The sequence below is a fragment of the Pipistrellus hanaki genome (genome assembly GCF_964339955.1).
Source record: "Pipistrellus hanaki genome assembly, chromosome: 7".
NCBI classification, from domain to species: Eukaryota; Metazoa; Chordata; class Mammalia; order Chiroptera; family Vespertilionidae; genus Pipistrellus; species Pipistrellus hanaki.
In genome coordinates, this window is record NC_140509.1 from 72,809,000 (window position 1) to 72,835,211 (window position 26,212).

The 26,212-nt window shown below is 37.8% G+C and overlaps 1 protein-coding gene across 4 annotated transcripts in view; it reads right to left on the reverse strand.

Annotated features, from left to right (window-relative positions):
* Positions 1 to 1,777: 1,777 nt before the first annotated feature.
* Positions 1,778 to 26,212, reverse strand: part of LOC311625418 (protein LEG1 homolog) — a gene marked incomplete at its 5' end in the record, with an annotated part of 40,422 nt that continues 15,987 nt past the window's right edge. The window contains 6 exons of one of the 4 annotated variants that reach the window (XM_084889660.1): positions 1,778 to 2,167; positions 5,025 to 5,263; positions 7,306 to 7,406; positions 8,531 to 8,715; positions 11,778 to 11,864; positions 13,580 to 13,822. In XM_084889660.1, coding sequence (XP_084745786.1) covers positions 2,043 to 2,167; positions 5,025 to 5,263; positions 7,306 to 7,406; positions 8,531 to 8,715; positions 11,778 to 11,864; positions 13,580 to 13,694 — 852 coding nt within the window. In that variant the 3' untranslated portion in view covers positions 1,778 to 2,042. Of the gene's footprint in view, positions 2,168 to 5,024; positions 5,264 to 7,305; positions 7,407 to 8,530; positions 8,716 to 11,777; positions 11,865 to 13,579; positions 13,881 to 26,212 lie in introns of those variants that run through there. The other 3 variants (XM_084889658.1, XM_084889657.1, XM_084889659.1) reach the window with 3 other exon arrangements.

The following is a 26,212-nucleotide window of genomic DNA, read 5'->3' on the forward strand; positions in this document are numbered from 1 at the left end:
TCAGGCGTGATAAGGGAGAGCATTAAAACCCTACAGAAGCGACTGAGAGAAAGGGAAAAGGAGAAAGAAAGTCAAGAGGGCTGGTTTAAAGGGCTGTTCAATTGGTCCCCTTGGCTGACCACCCTGATATCAGCCTTGGCGGGACCCCTCCTACTCTTACTTCTAGGCCTGACCTGTGGGCCCATCATAATAAATAGGTTAGTAGCTTTAGTTAGAGAGCGTGTTCAGACTGTTAAGCTGTTGGCCCTAACCACCCAATACAGCCGAATCGTGCAGGCTGAAGACACAGCTGTCTAGCTAACTGCTGATTTCTTGCTTTTGTAAACTTGCTTGCTTGCTTGCTTGCTTACAAAGAAAGGAGGCCAAGGATTTGACCTCTGCTAAGGAACTAAAAGCAGTGGGGAATGAGGAATGGAAAATAACTGACCTTGCCTGGAGGGTAGAAAGTTGCTACTCACCCTTCCTGGACCTGAAGGCCAAGTCAACAGTCTGGGTTAGTCAAGGCTGAAGGCCAAATCAGCAGGCTGGGTTAGTCAAGGCTGAAGGCCAAATCAGCAGGCTGGGTTAGTCAAGGCTAAGATAGCAGAACAAACCAAGAAGAGAGATTAGGCCATCTGGCCGATGCATGCAACCACAAGGTTAAGACCACCACCCCCCTTGTTTGGAATATGCTTAAAAAGGAGACTGCTTTGTAAGGGCTGCTGCTGCTGGCCCATGCTGTTTCCGCCACGGCAGCCCAGATTCGAATCTGTAATAAAGTTCGTTATTTGACTCCGCAATTGGCTAGTTGGAGTTGTTTCCCGGGTAGGGGTCTCTGCCTCTTGGGTGGTCTCTTCTCCATTCAACAGGGGGTAGGTGGATACCAGATGGAATCAAAATCTGTATTACGGAGGCACTGCTATTTGTTGATTTTTCTCTTTTCACTGAGAGAGGTTTTGTCTACTTAGCATTATCTGTCTTCAAGTAGTTTAAGGAGTTGGTTTTGTATACTGGTAGACATGTTATAGATGTGTAATTATTTCACAACATTTGGGGAGGCTGTTTACCCCACTGCCTCTGTTATAGACAGCTAACAGAAAACCTTCCATGTGTTTTTGGATTAAATAAAAACGTATTCATGGTCTTGGCTCATCAAAGATGTTTTTACTGCCCCAACAATACAACACATGCATCCATCTCTCAGCACAATTATTGTTACAACTGCTAACTTTTGTAAATGCATATTATTCATTGGGAAGAGTCTTAGCCACTTGACAAGTATGTTTTTATTTTACTTGATAATCTTCATTATAACAATAATTGATACAAAAAATTGCCCAAGTTCACATGGGGAAACAATAGACCTGGGAGTTAAACTATGCCTTTCCTATTCCAGTGGCCCTATTATTCAAACCAGTTTATCTAATTTTTAACAGTTAGTTGGTAGCATTAGTCTGATAAAGCCCTGGGAAATCTTCATATGAAAGCTTCATGTAAGCTTTGGATGTAACCACTTCCGGCAGGTGCATTCTCTCCTTAAACATTCATTATCACATGTGGACCATGGAGAGGAAACTTAGTACCGTATGCAATTGCTATAAATTTGTGACCAGTGAAAATGCACAAAATGACAACTTGGGTATTCTACTGGCCAGTTCAGTTCTATGAGTTTTAAAATTTTAGTAGACAGAATTTTTCAAATGTTCTGTATTTGGTTATAAATCAGCAAGATATTAATCTAAATTTCATAAAATTAGGTTACATAAGTTAGCAACAAAAGAGCCATGTAAGTTTAATGTCTGTTTATTATTTTCTCAATGATTTATAAGAGTTTAATACAACTTCTTTAAATGCTAAACATTATATATTGGTGAATTAAAAGTCAAGTATTATTAATTGACAAAATAATATAACATTAATTTGAATGTAAAATTAAGTATGCATGGACAAAATTCTAACAAATAAGCACAATTTAAAAACAACAGAGTCAAGAAAATTATCCTGATTATGACCGTGTTAAATTTTGAAATTGCTATTGCCCAACAAATTAGAAACTTTTATTGTTAACTCATTATTTCCAGAAATGTTGGAGTAAAGGCCTCAAGAATTATTTCTGAAAGCTCTAGAACAAATTTTCTTGCACGTTCTGTCTTCATTAAAATTTTCCAGATAGTCAAAGAGAATGACCCTGGAAAAGATATAAAATTTTTACATGTAAGTTTAAGCCCAATTATTGAAATGCTTATTTTAAATAAAATTATGTGTTTTACATTCAAATATTATATGTTCATTACATGATGATTTTACACATATGTTTTTAAAATTAGCTAACCAGCTCTTCATCTAAAAATCAATAAGAAAAATTAAGTAACTTCAGAGAAAACTGGATAAAATACATGAACACATTCAAACACTATAAATTCACATAATAGTGAAGCAACATTTTCTACATAACAAACTAACATAAATTATAGAAATTGTTATTTGGCAGTGGGTTGGAGAATAAACCTTAATTCATAGTTGATAAAATGTAAAGTCCTAAAAACTTTTTTGAGTACCATTTGCCAATATATGGCCCATCAATTTTAATTAATTTCCTTTCTAAAATTGTATTGGTAAGATAATAAATTGTGCCCAAGGAGTATGTATAAAGTGCCATTGTTGTTTTATTGCCAATAGCTTATAACATAAAATAATCTCCACAGGTATAATTTATTAAATAAAACACTATATATCCTTTAAAGAAAATAGTTGGATTAACACCTTCTGATGCAGGAAAAGCTCCAAGAAGAATTTTCAGTTGAAAAAGTATAGTGCAGAGCAGCGAGTGTGATTTCATTTGTACAAACAGCACAGGTCTTATTTATTCATTTATTTGCACTGTTTGATATATTAAAAAATCCTAGAAATTTGCACCAAAAACTATTTTTAAAAAAATAGGTGAAAGACTAAGAGATATGATTGAGGAGAGATGAAGAGGATTTTTATTTTCATTTCATGTGTTTATACACTTAGACTTTTAAACATTGAATATATACTTAGATGTACTTTTAAAAATAAGTAAAAGGTATAGCAATTAAAATGTGTTTTAAGAAAATAGTAAAATAGAATTTTTAAAACGATGATTGAAATTAAGACATAGAGTATTTCAGGTTAGATCTGTTAATATACAAAAGGCAGCAGTTTGGAAGTATCATCCTAGACTCTGGGGATGGGAGGGTAATGCTTAATTTCCATTTAACCTTCATAAACATCCTTTACTCTTCTCCATGTAGTTGTAGCATATTACCTGATTGGTGGGTGGGGGCATTTGGTTTCATGTTTCTCAGTTGGCTAATCTATTTAATGTAAGACCTGAGATAGCACTTTTTCTCTTCTTTGTTTCTAGACTAGTGAGGAAATTAGGCTAGTTTGAAATTTTTAGACTTGGTAACATTGAATTATCAGGTCTCACCTTACTACATTCAACAAGAACAATGTATTAATACCAGAATCCAAACTATCCTAGAGCATAGATTTCTGTATGCAGGATGAGTTGTTAAGGGGAAAGAGCACAGGCTTTAAAATAATACTTCTGTGATGCAAATTTACTGGGTCATTCACCATCTGGGGAATTACTTAAATTTACAAAGCCCATGTTGTTGTTTTTTTTTTTTTTATCAGTGAACTATGGGACCATAACTGGAGCAAGAAATTCCAATTGCATAAAGCCCCTAAAATATTTGAGTATATTTGTTACTCTAACTAATGAAAATAAGATTTCAAATCATGTATTTAATGTACTATCTTTTAGATTTTTTATTTTGTTTTGTTTGTTTTAAAAATATCAATTTTTAAAATTGTTTTAAGCTTGGTTCACTGCATAAGAGCATATCTGGAAAATTGGGATACTATGGTTGTTCAATCATAGATTCACTCTACTTAGAAATTCTACAGTTTAGGAAATGGAGCAGAGTGCCTCATCCATGATTAGTAAGATTGGATGGTGGGAGCTTACATAAGTACATTTGCTAGTTTCCCCATTAATCATAGCAGGGTTTAATTTGATGTTCTTTATTTCATTCTAAATTTCAGAGCCATGTATAAGAACAGAATATGGGTTATAGATTTAAAAACATGAGCTTGAGGTAGTCTGGTAGCTTCATGATCAACCAGGACAGATCATGAGTGGAAGGATCAAAATGTGTAACATGGAGCCCTTGCCAATTTGGCTCAGTGGATAGAGCTTCAGCCCATGGACTGAAGAGTCCTGGGTTCAATTCCAATCAAGGGCATATGCCCAGGTTGCAGGCTCAAGCCCTAGTGGGGGGCTTGTAGAAGGCAACCAATTAATGATTCTCTCTCATCATTGATGTTTCAATCTTTCTCTCGCCCTCTTCATTCCTCTCTGCAATCAATTAAAAAATATATATTTTTTAAAATGTGTAACATGGGTACCCATATGAAAGCATGAATTTCTTCGAAAGTGTTTATAAATATATATATATATATATATATATATATATATATATATATATATATATATATATATATATGCCTGATGTGCAAATTGTCCCCTCAGGAGTTCAACTGGGAAACTGGGAGTTTGATCACCCGCTATGACATGCATTGACCACCAGGGGGTGTCGCAGAATGAAGGAAAGCCCTGGCCAGCAGCCATAAGGCCCTGATTGGCCCTGATTGCTGGTCAGATCTAAGGACCCTACCTGTACACTAATTTTGTGCACTGGGCCTCCAGTGTGATATAATCATTATTTGTTTCTTTACAACTAAATGTTATATTGATCTTGTTTAAGGTATTTTTGAATATATTTTTATTGATTTCAGAGAGGAAAGTAGAGGGAGAGAGAGAAACATCAATGATGAAAGAGAATTGTTGATCAGCTGCCTCCTGCACACACCCTACTGGGAATCAAACCCACAATCTGGGCATATTGTCCTTGACCAGAATCAAACCCAGGACCTTTCAGTACACAGGTCTACACTGTATCTACTGAATCAACCTGGCTAGGGCTTGTCTAAGGTATTTTTAATAAGGCCCTTACCTGTATCATTATCCACTTCATGAAGAATATTTAAACCAAGCAGGACTATGTTTTGAAGTTCAGTAAAGTCATGGATGTTGGGAGCTCTGTCCCCATTGACAAGCATTCGTGGTGGCAGACTCTTCTGGAATTCATATGTTTTAATCATAGTTGTAGGAAACCTGACTGCAGCTATATATCCCACAGCCACATACCAACTTTTTCCAAAATCTGCTTCTGGTTTAGAATAGTATTGAAACCTAGAAGACAAATGGACACATGTATAATTATAATTAGTCTACTAAGAATTTCAGACTCAGTTTTTTCTAGGAAAAAAAAAATTCATCTTCTGTCAACAAAGAATGTAGATCTTAGTTTTAGAATGTGATGGTCTGAGTTCCTACCTTTATGGGTGTGTTTTATTTATTGCTTGGCTTTTTTTTTAACACTCACCCAAGGATATTTTTCCATTGCTTTTTATAGAGTGGAAGGGAAGGGGAGAAACAGAGAGAAACATCAATGTGAGAGAGACACATTGATTGGTTGCCTCCCACATGCAGGATTGAGCTTTCAACCAAGTTACTTTACTGAAATAATACCTGAGACTCTTCAGTTCATGAGCCTACACTCTATTTGCTGAGCCAAATCAGCTAGGGCCTGAGTTCTTACTACTGAAAATACAAATATAGGTAGTTACAATTTTAAATTTGTGAAGAAGCATTCAATCAGGTTTTTATATTTTATTTTGAGTTTTATCACTTTTAAAAAGATATCTTATCTTTGCATATCCTATAGAATAAAGAGGTAATATGCAAATTAACCTTCACACTCTCATAAGATGGCTGTCTACAACTAGGCCAGCAGGGGGGTTAGTGAGGGACGACCAAACCACTGAACAGCAAGCTGTGTAGGGCAACCAGGCCCAGGGAGGTGGGAGGGACATGAGGGGTGACCAGGCTGGCAGGAGGGAGAAATTGGGACAATTAAGCTGGCAGGGGGGCAGTAAGGGGTGACCTGGCCGGCAGGGGGACAGTTAGGGGCAACCAGGCTGGCATGCAGAGGCAGTGAGGGGTGACCTGGCAGCAGGGAGGGTAGTTAGGGGTGACCAGGCAGAAAGACAGGTGAGTGATTAGGAGCCAGTGGTCCAGGATTGTGAGAGGGATGTCCTGGATAAGAAAGGGTGCAGGCTGGGCTGAGGGGAACACCCCCCTCTCCATGCACAAATTTCATGCACCGGCCTTCTAGTTATATAATAACTTGATATTTGACAATGACTAAGTAATACTCTTTAGAAATGGGCAGATAAAAATCAAAGATTCCAAGGCAGCATATTTGTGAGATTCATGCATCCTTTGTGACTATTGATTTCCTGAAGTTAAGAGGCCTCCAAAATATTGAGCATTCTAAGGAAATATGTGGGTGCTTTTCTTGTCCAATTTTCTAAATACATGGGCTTTTCCTACAGGACGCAGTCTTCCGGGAAACCAATCTCTCTCACATATTTGGGGGACAAATTATCACAGTTGTGAGGTAAAGGGTGTAGGAAATCATTTTATAACACTATAATTCATGGTTCCTGTTCTTATCAGCCATCTAAGCATGCTGCACAGCTTGCAATGTTTTGTTTAACAGACTCATTTTTCTTGAAATGTTGTCTGCTCCCTGCTGTGCTACATTTTCTTTTAAGTGTGCTAACCCTGATACTGGTTTTTCACCCAAGTTTGCATATATACATATATATATACATACATATATATACATATATATATGTGTGTGTGTGTGTGTGTGTGTGTGTGTGTGTGTGTGTATGCTTAATATGCAAATTGTCCCCTCAGGAGACTGGGAGACCAGGAGTTCGATCAGTTGCTATGATTTGTGCTGACTGTCAGGGGGCAGCATGAAATGAATGAAGGCCTTGATCAGGCCTGATCGCCGGCCAGGCTTAGGGACCCTACCCATGCACAAATTTCATGCATCAGGCCTCTAGTCATATTGTATGTCTGCAATCAAAATAATGAATAAAATGTCTTTTTCTTAAATAGAGAGAAATTGGTTGTAAGTTCTATGTGTTGGTTTTTTGGCGTGAGATATTTCTTCTCAAATTTATGCCCTTTCTTCATAAAACACTTTTTGAGCCTAACCATACTAAGATATATATATATACCTCATCATTCAATACCCTGATTATTAGATATGTTATTTAATAGGAAGATTGACAGTTATGTTACAAGAAGAATATAAACACATAAATAAACCCCCAAATTATTTGCCATATTAAAAATTATTTGGGATCCAATCTTACCTATCTGTAAATATTTTGTAAGCATCTTTCAAAGATGATGTATGTGCATCCCATAAGTACTTCAGTAAGTCATCAAAGCTACTAGAAGGTATCTGCAAATGCTATAGTAAAGAAGAGAAATTAATTCATATTTGAGAAATATAACAATTTATTTCCCTACAATTTCATCTTGTTCAAATTTATAATTTAACAATAGTCTATATCAAAGAATTTTGATTCTAAGAATTAGTTTGTGTAAGCCATCAGTGACTAACACCCTGGAAAAACTATAATAATTACCTATTATTTGTATTAATATTGAATCTATTTATAAGAAATTAAGTGCAAATATTTTCCTAGCAATCAATACTGTATTTTCATTATATTTTTATCTGCTACCATAGTTGAAATTATAACAAAAATTTAAGATTAAGAAAAAGAAAATATTATTATATATCATTTAAACTTATCTAAAATAATGAACTAAAGCCCTAACCAGTTTGGCTCAGTGAATAGAGCATCAGCCTGTGGACTGAAGGGTCCCAGGTTCGATTCTAGTCAAGGGCATGTATCTTGGTTGCGGGCACATCCCCAGTAGGGAGTGTGCAGGAGGCAACTGATCGATTTTTCTCTCTCATCAGTGTTTCTAACTCTCTGTCCCTTTCCCTTCCTCTCTGTAGAAGGTCAATAAAATATATTTTAAAAATAAAATAAAATAATGAACTAAAACTGTACAGCTAGAAAATCGATGTTTTCAGCACTGATCTTCGTCCATGTCTATGCTTCACCAATGTATTTTATATTGCTCATTGAATATTTGATTTTAATTGCCCCATAATTGTTAGTTCTACCTATATGTGGTAATTTATTAATGCAGTTCAAATAAGTTGACTGCTTAAAAAACAACTCTATAACCATGGTTGGCCTAAAGGTTCAATTAACCAGAATAATTTCATTCAGTGTTATATCCTGGGTGCTCTCCTATAAATTTTTGCATGTAATTTTTTAGGGTGAGATGAGTGGATAGATTTTGTGTTAATGCTTTATTGATGCAGAGGATGTGGATGGCATGTAATGTCCTGCTGCAATGTAATAATATTAATATAACTTGCATAAAAATTTACATTGTAATACTGAGGAAAATATTGTGCAATGCACACAAAAACCTAAACCAAAGCATTTTACAAAAAACAAAAACTTATTTTACCACCTCTTAAGAGAATAAATTACAAATATAAAATGGAACCTGGTAGAAGATAGTCCACTTTCTCATTGTCTTAGGGAAGGATGACTGACAAGCAGAAACATTAAGACAAAACTTTGTTTGATCCTTGGGTGGTGGCAAAAGTGTGACTTGGTCTGATGATACCCCCATTATGTCAGAGCCAACCGCAGCCAGGAAGGGTATTGCAGAAAGAAAGTAATTCATGTCTGCAAGAGCAAAACACCTATTATCACCACAAGCACTAACGAATGTGATCAGGGATATTTTTTAAGTAAATCTGTAAACCATTAATCAAAAACTCACTGATCCAGCAATATATTAAAACGATCAGTGAAAAAAATTGAAATTCTCCATAGGAATTAGATATTTAACATTAATATGCTTCTGATAATATCTCTATAATCATGAATATAAGTTAAAGTAGTTAACTATAATGTTTTAAAACAAAGCATCACTTTAATGGATTTAATACTTTCTTTTCGAAGCAGTTAGCGTATAAGGAAGATAGGTATCTACTTGTGCACAGAATGATATAACCTTTTTAACTGTGGTTTTGCCATGAAATATGACTGCTGGAAAACAAATCAGTTTTACTAAAAAGAGATGTTGACAGGAAGCCAGGAAGGCTGGTCAACAACCTTAATTGCTCTAACCACTCACCCTTTAGTTGAGACATTGTTAGCTGAAGCAGCCTCCCACCTTGTTTGTCCCATGTAAGTTTCTGTTATTTCCTGCCTCAGGGCTACATGTGAATTTCTGTTTATGTTGCCTAAGATGTTTTCCCCAAAGCCTTAATAAAAGGGGATGGCAGGGCCAGAGCAGGAGTAGTTCTCCCACTAGAGTTGAACTACCTATATCACCAAATTGAATTGCTTCAAGTCTCAAGTCTTTTCATTTGTGTGTGGCCATTCTCCAGAACTCAAACCCTGAATTGGAACTCTTTCCACAGTGGTCGTGAAAAAGATTCCTATATGTGACTTTTTTCTAAAATATTTTAATGTGGTTATAGTATTGATATTTTATATTTTATTTAAGCAAGTTCAGTGAGCAACCATGACATTACAAAGTCCTTCCATTACATTAGGTCTTTAAAGTAAAAATGTTGGATTAAGTGTTGACAATAGATCTTTGGATAATTAAATTGACAATGAATTAAGTTGCTTTTCTCTTTGCATATAACCTACTTCAGCAGGTTCAGATATTATAATATAGTTGACTGTAAAGCCTATACTGATTCCCACTGGTGATGCAGAAAATTTTTCATCATACATATCCATTTGTGAATGCAGTCCCACATTCACTATAGCAGGCTGATACTTCAAACTACTAAGTAAATCTGAAAATTAAAAAAGACCCAAGCCAAAACAGTCTGGCTCAATGGATAGAGCGTCAGGTTGGGGACTGAAAGTTCCTGGGTTCGATTCCAGTCAAGGACATATACCTTGGTTGTGGGCATCTCCCCAGTGGGGGCTGTGCAAGAGGCAGCTGATTGATGACTCTCTCTCATCGATGTTTCTAGCTCTCTATCTCTCTCCCTTCCTCTTTGTACAAAATCAATAAAATATTTTTTTTTTTTTAAAGACCCAAAAACCTCGATTCTAGCTTTTTTTGCCACATTTACTGAGAGGATGAAAACCATTGTCAGTCATCAGACTGTCGACATTCCAAAAATTGTTGACATCACTCTGAAGGAAAGCACAGTTATTTTTACCAAGGCCCCAGAGGCACTTCCATTACATCACTGTGGGTAGAACTCAGTCTTCCTGGAAAGAAAAAGAAGCGGCTCTGGGTTGATAAACGGTATGGAAACAGAAAGGGACAGGCTGCTGTCATGTACAGAACATGACCAAGGATGTGTCGCTGTGCTTCCGTTACAAGACACAGTCTGTGTACGCTCACTTCCCCCATGAACACCATTAATTCATAACGGTTCCCTGGTTGAAATCAGAAATTTCTTGGATGAAAAGGACATTTGCAGGGTTCAGATGAGGCCAGGCGTGTCTTGTTCAGTATCTCAAGCCCAGAAAGATGAGTTAATTCTTGAAGGAAACAACAGTGAACTTTAATCAAATTCAGCTGCTGTGATTCAGCAAGCCACAACAGTTAAAAAACAAGGATATCAGAAACATGTTGGATAGTGCCTATGTTTCTGAGAAAGGACCAGTTCAGCAGGCTGGTGAACAAGATCTTGATTTTCCAGCTATACCAACAGCAAGATTCCGATGATTCCTCAGACTTAATGATGTGACATTTTAATGATGCAATAGCCCTAGCTGGTTTGGCTCAGTGGATAGAGCCTTGGCCTGTGGACTGAAGGATCCCAGGGCCGATTTCGGCCAAGGACACATGCCTGGGGGTGTGCAGGAGGCAGTCAATCAATGATTCTCTTTCATCATTGATGTTTCCATCTCTCTATCCCTCTCCCTTCCTCTCTAAAATCAATAAAAAAATATTTTTTAAAAAGCAGCAACAAAAGCCATGTATTGATTGGCACAGGTGTAGGGGATGGTAAGAGAGTAAGAAGACGGGAAGGTAGGGTGGGGTGAGGACTTGATTCTAGACCTGTGGCCTTGACTCTACGTGGGTCTTTGAGAAGACCCAATCCATGTCATTTTTGAAAAATATGTAAAGGTTTATATGCTGTGTGTCACTCCAGGAAAGTGAACTTTAGTAAGATCTTGTTTCCAATTATTGAGAAATGCCTGTAAGGAATTGTGTGCAAACTAATTGTGTGCAAACTAATTGCAAAACACAAAATAAAACTGAAAAATTAGAAAATGCCTTCTGATTATTGTTGTATTCAATATCTTACTGAAGGCTTAGATTCCTGCTTGATAAAATGATTTATGGTAGATGAGTTTTTGTTTAAAAGCTACACACACTTGCTCTGAGCAAAATAAGAAAAGGGATCATTTTCTTGTCCTCTCATTTCCCTATCGCTAGCGGGACCTCCCACCTAATTGGCAATGCTGGTCTGTCAGGTTATCAACCTTTGAAGTCCTTGTTTCAGTCCTTCTGTGAAAAGCAGAAAATGTCCTACAGAATCATAACTTGCAGCTATTGCATCCTAAAATGTGGCATCAGCCCACAGGACACATGAAGTAGATTTATTTTAACAAAGGAATAGTAACGTTTTGTTTTATCTCTGTCCCTATAATTTTATGTTGAATATGTGATTGTTGTTTTAGTGGTTTGTTTGCTTTTTTGTTTTTGTTGGGGGGGGGGGGCGGGGTGGCTATTACCTATTTTGCTATTTAAATGAACTTACCAGCCCACCAACTGTCCTCAGAGATGCACAAATGGTCGCCAGAATCATAACCACAATCTGTCCTCTGGCTGGGATCCGCTAATCTGCCTGGCAGAGAGAGACAGAGAAGATACACAAATTATTTATTAGGCACATTTTTAAACTGTTTATAATTGTCAATTAAGTGCGGTGTGTGATTTGTTGTTTTTGTTTTTGTTTTTGTAAAGATACACATTTAACTTTTTAATTAATTCGTTTTGTTTTTCAATTACAGTTGATAGTATTATATTAGTTTCAGGTATATAATATAGTGGGTATACATTTATTTAACTTAAGAAGTGATCCCCTTATAATACTAGTGATGACTAGTATTCTTCTTATCACTCTTTATCCTTCATTTCTCTCCTCTGAACCAATTTCTCTTATTACTGCAATTTTGTACTTTTGAATTGCCTGGCTTGAATATTATTTACTTTTGTAATTATTCTCTCTTCTAGTTCCTTCTCTTTTTCCCTTCAAAGTGAGGGTGGTAATAGGCACACAGATTAAAAGAGACCTACAGGTAAACCAAATCCCTACTCTGTCATTTACTCAGTTCATCTTTGCTAAACCACTTTCACTTATGCCTTAATTATAAAATGGGAACAATAATATTACTAATGACTCCATGCTCTTTCCTGTTTTGCACTTTTAGCTTTTATCTAAAAGTTATTAGGTATTTGTTCTCTGATTAACTTTTGCTATCTTTCTTGTTCCAATGGTGTTGTAATGTCTTTGATGGCATGGAAAGTGTCTGAAATATTATTTCCACACACACATCCCACTTCCCTCTTAGAAAATGCTGGGCACATATAAGCCTATCACTAGGTGAGTTTAGTCAGGCTTGGTACTAATGTGTGAATGTATTGCAAGAGAAAGAAAAGCATTAATCTACCAGCCCATTAGCCTCCTACTACCACAGGTTTGCGGTCCCCTGAGACTGGCATGCCTCCCATAGTGAACTCTATGTGCATGATTTCTTCTTTTATTCTAAGGGAAATCCAGATAAATAGAGTAGATTTGAATCTCAAGATATACCTTAATGAAGATGGGTGGCTTGCCAACCTCAGTAGCTCATGCATGTGACCCACATGCCATAGATAAACTACTACCTATCTCCCTGTTTTTTCCCATAAGAACGGAACTAATTTCCTTACTGGTAGTGTTATCAGTATGGAGTGAGCAAGAGGCACCACTGTTTTTTATGAGCTCTTCTGTCAGCTGAAACAAAAATATTCTTTAATTTATGAATCTTTCGCACAAACATATCATCTAGCTGAACATTAAATTACCTTATTTTCAAAAGGAATAAATCATTTGCAGGAAAAAAAAATCCCTTATGCACAAGGTGCCACTATTTGCCATCATTTGCAGAGGTAACATAATTAGAACGCTAAGGAATTCAAATTAATTTCATACCACCTCTGTTTTTAATGTATCACCTCCTAACTGTTTTGTTCATCTCACTGTTTAAAATGGAATATGGCATCTAGTAGAAGTTGAATACTTTCAGAATGCTCAGTAGGTTAAAAATGAAGTCTTTTTTTTGTGTTTGGCAACTACACTGTATGCTATTCGAGTTTCTACAAAAATAGGCAATACATGAAAGAAGGACTTATGGAAGAGAAGAAGAAAGGGAAAAAATAGTGGCTATTTTGGGAGAAGGAGGAAAAATAAAATAATCAATTTGAAAAACATCATATGACATATATAGAGTCCCATTTCCCAGTTACTATGTGGTTATATTGGTAGATCATTAGATTGAAAACAAGAGTCATTCTTACCTGAAGTATATTGCCAGCCATGCTGTAGAGGCAGTCCCCATAATATATTTTGTTCATTTTCTGGTGCAAATTTTTCAAAATAACTGGCTGTCTGGCTCAGTAGAATTTTATACATCCCCAATCTCTCAGGATATACCCAGGGATTAATAATGTACTTCCCATTTTTTACCCTATAGTCACTGAACTGACCAGGACTCTCCTTCCATAGGGGAGGATACAGATCTGAGAGATTGTATGCTTCTGCTAATGAAACAGGAAAGTAGCCAATTAGTAAGCAGGCCCAAAGAGAAGGGAAAGCCATTATGCCAAAGCTAGAGACTGAGACTGTGGCAGGCCTTTTATTGGCAAATGGAGGAAGAAGTCATGGTATTCGTTGGCTTGCATGCCAATATAGAAACTCTGTTCTTTTCATTGTGGACAATACAGTATAGAGTGCTTTTCCAATGAAAATAGGATACCTTACTTGTTAAATAATGTTAATAACGTAGTTTGTGGTTTTAAAGCAGGGGTCCTCAAACTTTTTTAAGTGGGGGCCAGATCACGGTCCCTCAGAGAGCTGGAGGGCCGGACTATATGAACTACTAATTCCTACTGTAACACCTCGGCTGCGCTCACTGCCCAAAAAACCTGGCGGGCCGGATCAGACTCCTCTGCGGGCCACATGTGGCCCGCGGGCCGTAGTTTGAAGACCCCTGTTTTAAAGCTACTGAAAATATTAATCTTGATTGAGTAAATATTTTAAACACTTTTAGAAAACAGCTATCATATTTTCATTTTATTTTTATGCATATTAAATTAGGTACACTAATTCAGATGTATATCTACCTTATTCATTTAGATTTAAAGATATGGGCATTTACTTTGCAAAAAAGAATTTTCATAGCAGGCCTGCAGCTGTTATCATTAAAAAAAACAACCAACTGCCTGCAAGGTTAGTCCTTGGCTAGCATTTTTGTCCTTGGCTTTCAATGTTCCTAATCAACTATTCAGTGACAAAGGTGACTATAAAGTCACATCCATTTGCGGCTAGAGTTCAGGATCTGGAAAAGGGGCCAACGCACAAATGAATTCACTAGATAAAGATATAAGAAAGAAACCAAGATAGTGGCATAGGTAAAACCTAAAGTGCTGCCTTGCACAACAATTTCAAACCATAACTAACAGACAATCCACCTATCACCCAGAACCATGGGAAAGCTGGCTGAGTGGAATTTCTACAACTAGAAGGAAAGAGAAAAGAGCATTGAGATGTGCACAAGCGCTGAAAAGCTGCGGTACAGAGGCTCTCTTATAGGGCTGGTGGTGGGCGATTGGATATGCTGGGGTTTTTTCAACCCGATTGGAGACAAGTTCTGAATTCCTCTGAAATCCAGTTTCTGGGGAGACCCTGGGGACCCAAACTCCAACAGGGAGAAGCTGGACTGCCGGCCATCGGGTTGGAAAGTGAGGGTGACTTTCTTGAAGAGGTGCATCTAGCAATCATTGTTTAGTGCGCTGTGGCACAGGAAGTGGGGACTTGGAAACGTGTAAACATAAAGAAGGCTGGCTGGCAGCCATAGCTGTTTGCCACACCCTAGCCTAGTGATGCCCTGAGACCCCACCCCACACAATCTACAAACCCACCCAAGCTCTGCACAGGGGCTTTTGCATATAAATGACCTGCCCTGTCACAGTTTAACCAAACAAACTGCAGCTCTGATCAGATAGCTCCAAAACCTCCAAACCCCAAGAAAAGAGGAGAAAACTGTAGTTCTTGCTGTAGCTCCTGCTGGGTGGCCTCAGACAGTAGCTGATCTGCATCCCATTGAGATCCAGAAGCTAGTGTATCTAGTGGTCTGTGTGAGATGACACCAGATTTCAATTACTCGCATACAAGACACATTCAAGAGGTGGATTCAGTGATCACCAAAGCCCCATGGAAACAAGTCTTACCCCATAAGCGTGTATCCAGCACAATAATTCTTCCATTATAGACACAGTGGATCCTCACAGCCAATTGGCCTGGAGGTCAATTCCTCCCAGTGACACCAACAATAAGAAAGACTTAACTACAACAAGGCTGTACACAGTCCACAAAGGGGTGCACCAAGAATGTCCACCTCAGATAACTGGGAGACTGACCCATTGACCATATAAGACACCTAGCACACAAAGCCACCATACCAACTCAGGGAAGCAGTGAAAATGAAGGGACAAGGAAACAGATCACAAATGAAAGAAATGGAAGAAAACAAACAACTGGATATAAAGTTCAAAACCACTGTTATAAGGTTTTTCAAGAATTTCCTAGAAAAGGCCAATAAATTTAATGAGACCCTCGAGGATATGAAAAAGGGCCAACTAGAAATTAAACATACACTGACTGAAATAAAAAATGTTATACAGAGACCCAACAGCAGACTAGAGAAATGCATGAATCAAGTCAAAGATTTTAAATACAAAGAAGTAAAAAACACTCAACCAGAAAGCAAAGAGGAAAAAGAATCCAAAAATATGAAGATAGTGTAAGAAGCCTCTGGGACAACTTCAAGCGTACCAGAATTATGGGTACTAGAAGAGAGAAAACAAGATACTGAAAATCTGTTTGAAGAAATAATGACTGAAAACTTCTCCACATAGTGAAAGAAATAGACAGAAAGCACAGAGAACCCCAAACAAAAGGAATCCAAAGAGGACCACACCAAGACACATAATCATTAAAATGCCAAGGGCAAAAGACAAAGAGAGAATCTTATAAGCAGCAAGAGAAAAACAGTTAATTACCTACAAGGGAGCATCCATACAATTGTCAGCTGATTTCTCAAAAGAAACTATGCAGGCCAGATGGGAGTGGCAAGAAATATCATAGTGATGAATAGCAAGAACCTACAACAAAGATTACTCTACCCAACAAAGTTATCATTCAGAATTGAAGGTCAGATAAAGAGCTTCACAGATTTAAAAAAAAAAAAAAAAAAAAAAAAAGCTAAAGTAATTCATCACCGCCAAACCAGTATTATATGAAATGCTGAAAGCTATTCTTTAAGAAGAGGAAAAAAATAAAGATAAAAATTATGAACAACTACTAATACATATCTATCAACAAGTGAATCTAAAAATCAAGTGAATTAAAAATCTGAGGAACAGAATAAAGTGGTGAATATAATGGAATCAGGCACTAGAATGGGAGTGGATTGATAATTCTCAGGGGGAAAGGGGTGTTGGGGGTATGGGAAGAGACTGGACAAAAACTACAGTATACCTATGGATGAGGACAATGGGGAGGGCAGGGTAAGGGCAGAGGGTGGAGTGGGAACTGGGTGGAGGGGAGGTGTGTGGGAGGGGAAAGAAGAAACAATTGTAATAATCTGAACAATAAAGATTTATTAAATTTTTTAAAAAAGAAATAAGAATTTAGAAGGCATGGGAGCTAGGTGAAAACCTTTCTATAGTGGATAGGCTCCCTGAAGCCCTGGCCCTGTTAGCTTTTATTCAATTTTAGAATACACATCTTGCCCTCAGTTAGGCAGGCAATCTGGTAACAGACAGACTATCTTAAAGGTCAGTAAATATTAGTAAAGATTTACTTTGAGTCTAATAAATCAGGAAATTGCTTGAGCCACCATTATCTCAACAGAACAATTGGTACATAGTTTTAGCCCTTGCTAAAACTCAAGGTCCATCAGCCTTCCAAGTTCTTGGTTGCACTTTCATGACAGTGTTAACAATGGATAGCTTCCAGCATCTCTCGCTTTTCTTCTTTCTTTTTTTAAAATATTTTATTGGTTTTTTACAGAGAGGAAGGGAGAGTGATAGAGAGTTAGAAACATCGATGAGAGAGAATCATCGATCAGCTGCCTCCTGCATGCCCCCCACTGAGGATGTGCCCACAGCCAAGGTACATGCCCTTGACCGGAATCGAATCCAGGACCTTTCAGTCCCCAGGCTGTTGCTCTTATCCACTGAGCCAAACCGGTCTCAGCTCCTTTTTGTTTTCTTAATAAATTTTGAAAAGTGTATGCCACCTAAAGGGCTTGAGTCCTTTGAAGGCTCTTCATTTCACATTTTCATACTAAAAATAAACATATAAGAACAAGAATGAGACAGGTAATAGTAGTTATGCTAAGAGGGAAATGTAAGGAGATCTAGTGAAAGGGATTAAATTTTTTCATGTCCTTTTTAAATTGCTGTCAGGCATCTAAAGAATTAGTTTGTAAGTTTGCCTGGGATAATTGTACAATATGCTGCTGTAATTCTAAAATATCAAGGATTCTGTTACCTTTACCCCAAGCACCAAGAAGGTGATTCTTTATTGATTCCCAAGGGTATAAGGAACCAGGGTAACACAAATCTGGGGAAAACTATAATGACGCTGAAGGGATATTCTTTGCTCTAAGCTATGGATTTTATCACCATCCACAAAACTGTAGACTTTAGTACTGCTAATTCTATCTCAAACTGGCTGTCAATTCATTTTCATATAAACAAGGTCTTAGTTGTATTTTCCTTAACTTGTACAAACTGAGAAGTTTGAACAGTTTGTACCATGTATGAAGCAGCAATTCCCACAGAAGTAAGTAATATTATGAGGGCAAAGAGTCCTGCTATTAACATTCCAAAAAATCTTTTTTGTCATTTTAAGATTTTTACCAGGTCATTAACAGTTGGTAGGTCTGATGAGATTCCGCAGGCTCAGTTAGGTTAGTAGGAACCCAAGCGAAAGCAGGTTGTTTTAAAATCATGAGGGAGCTGAAACCGGTGGTAGAGAGTCGGTCTGTGGACTGAAAGGTCCCAGGTTCGATTCTGGTTAAGGGCATGTACATTGGTTGCAGGCACATCCCCAGTAGGGGGGGTGTGCAGGAGGCAGCTGGTCGATGTTTCTCTCTCATCGACGTTTCTAGCTCTCTATCTCTCTCCCTTCCTCTCTGTAAAAAATCAATAAAATATGTTTTTAAAAAATAAAAATAAATAAAATAAAATCATGAGGGAATCTTTATGGAATGTAGAATTCATGCAATGAGATAGTGTGCAGCCTGTGCATGACACCTCATACAGATAGTGTTTTACATTAAGGCACATCTGTATGGGGCCTGAGAGGAGTACAAAAGGACCAAATACACAGGCGGTGGCAAATACTGTCTTATTGGGAGTTCCCCATAAGGTAAGAATGGAATTATCTAAGCTATAGTTAAAACTATACCATTTTATAGGTGCAAGTGCAGCAGCTAATTTCCATCGCATATTTTGTAGAGGCCAATTATCATGTTGTAATTGAGATCCAACAAATCCTCCTCCATACCATGAAATAGAGTGATTAGCTTCAACATGTAGATAGGATGCAGTCCCCTTCCATGTTTTGGTGTGATTATTACTATACGCAGATCCAAAGGGGCTCCTATTCACAAAGAAAAAGCTGTTATTGCCGGGACCGGTTTGGCTCAATGGATAGAGCATCAGCTTGGGGACTGAAGGGTCCCGGGTTCGATTCCGGTCAAGGGCATGTACCTTGGTTGCGGGCATATCCACAGTAGGGGATGTGCAAGAGGCAGCTGATCGATGACTCTCTCTCATCGATGTTTCTAACTCTCTATCTCTCTCCCTTCCTCTCTGTATAAAATCAATAAAATATATTTTTTTTAAAAAAAGAAAGAAAAAGCTGTTATTAAGTTTGCTGCTGGTGGGGTAGTCACTATAACAATCTTGCCAATTAATTTCTTCTTCAGTGGGGTGCCATTCATAAGACTTTTTATGTAACAGTTTATTGGGGGAATGTCTTAGTAATGTTACATTTTCTGTACCTCTCCTAGGAGCAAGGAGTGATAGTAGATGTATTTGGGCTTTTGCTTCCCCCTCCTTTGGTGGACATGCTAACCAGAAACCTCTCTTTAATTTTACACACAAAGGAGCAGTAATTGGATTCTGTGTCATACAGAAGGGAAGCTGGGTGGTGACACCTGTGTAATTATACTTTGCCTGTATACTTCCTTATCCCACCCATGGTCCTCCTGGATGACTAAGGTGCTATGGTGACTACACTAGGCAGAAGATCAGTCCAACAAGGGGTCTTACCCATGGAGGGTCAGGAAGACAAGTTCAATATACTTCCCCATATGCCCGTAGTATTATTACTGCACAACTGATGACTGCTAGCATGGCAAGAAAGATGTTCTCAGGTGTTCTTGGGGTTTTGGTCTCCTCAAAAATTCACTCAGCTTTCTGGACCATCTTCTTCACTATCCCCAGGTCATCTCCAGACTGTTTGTCATCCATCTGGGTCTCTTCCCACTCCTTATGTTTGGTGTGTTGCTTGGAGTTACAGATATCTGTGACTGGAGTAGTAGAGCAGATACAGTGTTCGGTTCCAGGTGCAAGGTCTTCATTAATCTGGTCAGTTCCTCCCTTGGATTCATGCTGAAGTTTAATATTTCTTACAGGAATCCACATGGGCTTGGAGAAATTTTCTGGAAATACACAAGCATATCCTTGACCAAATATTAACAAGGGGTCCATTTTCCTTTGGCTTATTCTGATACCTGTGTAATTCCATGGGTGCCTTACCATCAGCATCACAAGTAAAAAAAAATTAAAGTAATTAAGGCTTGGTGTATTTTATTTGCAGGAGATTTCTCCACTATTCCCCCTTTTTGCTTTTCAAGTTGGGATTTTAGCCACTGATGTTGGCATTTCATGATTTGAATGTCTTATAATTTGTTGAATTTTCTACTATTTACAAAATTGCTTGAAATGACAGCTTGTGTCCCTGAGTTATTTTAATTGACTAATAAATTTGTCATTTCTACTGTAGAGATTTTTAGATAAGGTCTTAACTAATTAATGTCCTTTAATGATTTCTAAAAACTCATTGAAGATTTTAGGGCAATTCTTTTTGTATTTCTACTTTTTAAGGCCTAATACATTAATCACAGTTCCTAAATATTTGAAAGGTATTTCCCTCTGTATTTCCTTCCAGAGTAATTTCTAAGCCACATTTAGGAAGTTTCTTTTAAAAACTTTCACTTTCTTTTAAACATAGCAACAACCTTGGTTGCTTTTCAGATGCTGGCCAATACTGCAATGCATATATTTCAAGTAAAGTTTATACTTATGGTGTATCATTAATGGTGAGATTTAATGCTTGAATAATAACTTCTAATTTACTTTACAAATAGTATTGGAAGAGATTTTAAAACTTCTTTGTATTAAGCTTAAAATTTACTTTTAAACAGCATTCTTTTTGGTTATGGCTTATTTGCATATGCATGAAAATTTAACTTCGGACTTTACTAGAATCAATTGGTCATAAAATATTGGCTTCTTATATAAATGAGTTTGTATTACATTGTGAAAAGCTAATGAATCATTCAGCAACCTTGTCTTGCCAAGCTTAGAGGTTAAAACTTTATAATATTTAAAATATATGTATATAAATAGAACACAGTCATTAATTTTTATTTGATAAAGCTTCCCACATGATGGCACGGGAAAACACTTCACAAACATTTGGTTAAACTGTAAAATGTTTGTACCAAGTCAGATTCCTGGGCTGAAGAAACTCTAAGGAGACTAGTTGCTAGGGAAAGGAATCTGGGCATTGCTATGTGACATCATTACCGGCACCCATGGTGACCATTTCTGGGCTGGGCTGGGCTGTGGGCTGCATTTTGCACCTTGGGGTCTTGGTGGCAGTGGCTGCAAATTGGTGGGGTGTTGCTCCAGGGTAGTAGCAGGGCCTGTGTCCCACTTTGAGGAAGCCAAGTATTGCTTTGTTAGTGCCAGGTACGTGGGGCCATTTATTTTTAAATGGCCAGTGCATGGCATGGCAGCTCCTGCATTGAGCATCTGCCCCCTGGTGATCATTGCATGTCATAGACACTTAGCCTTTTATGCATAGGGATAGGCATCTGAATCACCAGGAAAGATGTTATTGCACAGCCCCCTGAGTCGAAGGGAAAGGGCTGCCCCCTTCCTGGTTCTTGTCAGTTTTGTAGGAAAGAGTTAATATGACAGACACCAGACAGTGGCATTGGAATGAAGTGAATTCATTAAAGAAGTAAAGCAAGTAAATTTATTAAAGAATCAAGGGAGAAAATCTGTCAAAATGCATCTGGCTTATGAAGCACGGAAGGGCATCTCAGCAAATCTGAGAATGAGCCTGGTGGGGGTTTGAGGAGTTTTATACTTTTTTCCTGTGGGTTTCAAATTTTGTCTGGTGAAGATCTTGGTACAGGTTAACTCTCAAGGCCTTCCTTTTACTTTGCTATGGCTGTCCTAGAACTTAGGAGAAGCACCTGGTGATGTTATCTTGAGAAGCCCTAAGACTACTGATTTCTCTGTTTAAGGAGTGAGATACAAACTTTTCCTCTCCTCCTCCCCTAAAACAGCTGACTTTTTTGTTCAGTGGGTAAGAGAGATTCTCTCTTCTTTCCTCCCCTACCTGCTTCAGCAGTTCTGGGGTGATTTAAGCTGTGTATCCTCTGGTTAGGGAGGAGGGACATTGACCATTTGTTCTCAACCATCCTAGGTTGAGGAAGATAAGGGCTTATTGTTTACAATCTGGCTGTAAGCTGCCCAAACTGTTTGGTCTTGTTTCATATCCTTTTCTCTGTTTCCACTTGCTTAGGAATTTTCCTAGCTTCTTACTATCCTGTTACAATAGTTTCTATCTTGTTACTGAAATTACATATATGATCTTGTTCATTGACAACTTTTTCCATTAGAGTCTTTAACATATTAATCTAAATTAGCAATTTTCAACCATTTTTATCTTGTGGCACACATAAACTAATTACAAAAATTCTACAGCACACTAAAAATAGATTTTTTTTTTTGGCCTATCTGCTAAAAATAAAAAAATAAAATGTAGGTATAATTTTGACTCTTTCACGCTAGATGGCTATTGTTGTGTTGGCTGTTGTCATTTTTTTATTTGACAATCTAAGAGAAGTCAGTGCCCCTGACAAAAAAGTCAGGTCCTGCATGTTTTAAAAATTCTTGAAGCTTGCCGAAACCGGTTTGGCTCAGTGGATAGAGCGTCAGCCTGCAGACTGAAAGGTCCCGGGTTCGATTCTGGTGAAGGGCACGTACCTTGGTTGCGGGCACATCCCCAGTTGGGGGTGTGCAAGAGGCAGCTGGTCGATGTTTCTCTCTCTATCCCTCTCAATTCCTCTCTGTGTAAAATCAATAAAATATATTTTTTTTAAAAAAATTCTTGAAACTTACTGGTTGAAAATCGCTTATCTGGATGTTTAAATTCTATTTGAGATGCTTTCAACACCTCTAACATATGTGAGTCTGGTGCTGATTTCTTTGCAGCTTGGAAGTACGTTAATTTCCTTGCCTTTTTATATGGCCCACCATTTTTGGAACATGCAGCATATTTAGATATTAATAAATGTTTATCCACCATTTTACAAAGACAGATTATGTTGGATTCTGAACTAAAAACGTGGGTTAACTCAGGCATACCTTCCCTTCTGTTGGCCTTTGGGTAAATGTAGTGAAGTGGAGGGCGGAAGAATTGCCAGTCCAGTTGAGCAGGATGTGAAATTTGTCTTGTTGTGATAGTTATACTCCATCAACCACAGGCTTCAAATGTTTTCATTGGCGATTTGTGCTCTATATTGGCTTTGCCAGAGGATTTCTAATAAAACTATCTGCTCTTCCTTCAGCTCTAGACTTTCCCTCTCTGCTGTGCTGTTCTTCAAGGGGACTCAGCCTCATTAGCTCTCCCTGCATATTTCACACTTAACTTTTACTTGACACCTATTGGCCTGGTGGGGGTGGAGTCACAGAAGCATTTTCATAAGAAGACTTACACAGCAGGTCAGTCGGGGCAATGCAGTCTCATTTAGCCACTTCCCTCTAATCAGACTGCACAGTCCAAGGTTTTACCTAAAAATGTGGACTTGCCCTAAGGACATAAGTGGCAGTGTTCAGATGCTGCCACCATGTGGCAGAAGAGAACAGACACTGGTCCCTGCTGACAGAGAGGACAAATGCGAAGAGGCCAATGTAATTGTACATTTGGGGACGTTTCCCGTCCTCCTAACTAAAACACCTAACCATTAAATAATTACTAGTGTTTTTGGTTTGTTCACCTTTAAGGACTATTAAAACAAATAATGACTTTTATGTGCAAAGTTATTTCCATTAACAATTTGCTAGGCTATTTTGGAGGGGGGAGGGGGGTATAATGAATAAAAATGCTATTTAGAAAGTAGCAAAATAAGCCAGCCAGATAAAGTTAAGTATCACATGATCTCACTCATATGTATAATAGAATCTAATGAACAAAATAAACTGATGAACAAAATAGATCCAGAAACATAGAAGCATGGAACAGGCTGATGAATTTCAGAGGGAATGTGGGAGTGGGGAGGAAGGGGAGGGAAATTAACTGGGAACTTCTATGCATATATGCATATCCTATGGGCATAGACAATAGTGTGGTGAAGGCTTGGGAGGGGTGGGTTCAGGGAGGAGGGGATCAATGGGAAAACAACAACAACAAAAATGACACAAAGGGAACTTCTGTAATACTTTCAACAATGAAGATAATTTTTTTAAAATTAGAAAATATATAATTAAGTGTTTGATAATCTAACCCTCATTAACTTCTTTTCTTATTTATTTATTTATTCATGCATTCATTTAGGCCAGTGGTCCTAATGATGACAAACCAACAATGTGACAATTGAGCTGCAAAATTTGGGTATAAATTCTTTGTATTCTTTCAGATACATACTTATGTTTCTTTTACCAACATGGAATTGTATTATGAAGTTTTCAACTTATATTTGTTTAGTGTAATTTAATAATGTATATTTATCAGAGATATTTATACATTTTAAGAAATGCCTGTACTTATAGACTTGCTTTGTTCTTTCTAAGGTTGATATAATACTACACTGTAAGTAGGCATCACCAGCCTCATAGTATGGTGTCATTGTGTGCCACTCACAGAAGTTTGCTGGCTCTGAAATAAAACAGAAATCAGTGAGAGCAATAGAGCAATAAGTTGCTGTTGTCATTCAGTTACTTGCCACTACAAGCAGCAGACCCTACAAACATGAACTCAAGAAGCCCTGTAATGAACGCTTCACACCCTTTGTTGATCTAAACCAGTAATTCTCAAATAGGGGCAATTTTGCCAACCAGGATACAACTGGCAATGTCTGGAATCCTCTTTGATTGTCATACCCAGAAGAGAAGGTGCTACTGACATCTAGCGGCCAGAGCTAAGTATCCTACAATGCACATGACTGTCCCCCCCAATAAAGAATTATGTGGCCTAAAGTGTCAGTTGTGCAAAGGTTGAGAAGCTAATCTAGATGAAGGAAAGCTACCAGATTCACTCAACAGAATGTCTGATTAAACAAATGTCAAAGACTCTCCGTTATTGAAATGAACACAGGGTTTGGTTGGGTTGTGTTTTTGTTGTTGTTGTTGTTGTTGTTGTTTTCTTTTTGCTTGCTCAGGTGTAAAAAAATAGCCCATTGAAGAAAACTTCCCTAAATGGCTCTCTGAAGTAAAGAAACCTTCCTATGACAGAAAAGGAAACTTTATTGTGGTTGAGACTAATTAAAGGATTGAATCTTTGGCCCTGCAAAGTGTAGAAATAGTATAGAAACCTTTACTTAACTTGTAATATGTCCAGTAATATGTCACTGGGTTTCAATATGCTCGAGTTTTTAGTTGATGATCATCTTTGGCTAATCTAAGAGTAAGATGCAAATTGACCATACCTTCGCAATGAACACCAGCAGTCAGGAGTGAGTATGCAAAGTAACTCAACAAAGATGATGGGATAATTTGCATACACAGGTGCCCAGTGGCCAGGGCGGGGCAGGATGCTTGCATAGTCACCATGGTAATAACACAGGTGTACCTCACTGCCCCAGCCACTCAGGGCCTCTGGGCAGCATGGGAAGGCAGAAAGGCAGCTTCAGCTCGAGTGAAGGCAGTGCTGGCAGCCAGGGGAAGGAAGGCCCATTCTTGCACGAATCTTGGTGCATTGGGCATCTAGTGCATCAATAAAATTGCATATTTGTTCACCAACAAAGTGACCAACCTAGTGAAGCAACTTGCCAGCAGAAGGTACACAATTGCCTTCTTGGATGAAAAGTCCATCAGCCTGAGAAGTTACTAAGTTGGTAAATCATACCAACCATGGCCTGTGTCATTGAAGACTAAGTTTTGAAACTTTTTAGAATTTTAAGATGTTGAGTTACTTCAATTTGAAGCTATAGAAGAGAAAGTAAACACTTCAGATTTTTTTTTTATTGCCTTAATTATAGATGAGGTCCAGTACTATTGAAAGCATGGATGTTGTATAAATGGTCAAGCTGTTTAAGGCAAAAGTATGTCAAAGCAAATATTCAGCCCCTGAATAGCATAGGCCCTTGAAATTATAGCCCTTTATTATCCACAAATGAGTGAGATCATGTGGTATTTTTCTTTCATTGACTGGCTTATTTCTCTTAGCATAATGTTCTCCAATTCCTTCCAGGTTGCTGCAAATGGTAAGAATTCCTCCCATTTTTTTAGCAGCATAGTATTTCATTGTGTAGATGTACCACAGTTTTCTAATCCACTCATATGCTGATGGACACTTAGGGTGTTTCTAAATCTTAGCTATTGTAAATTGTGCTGCTA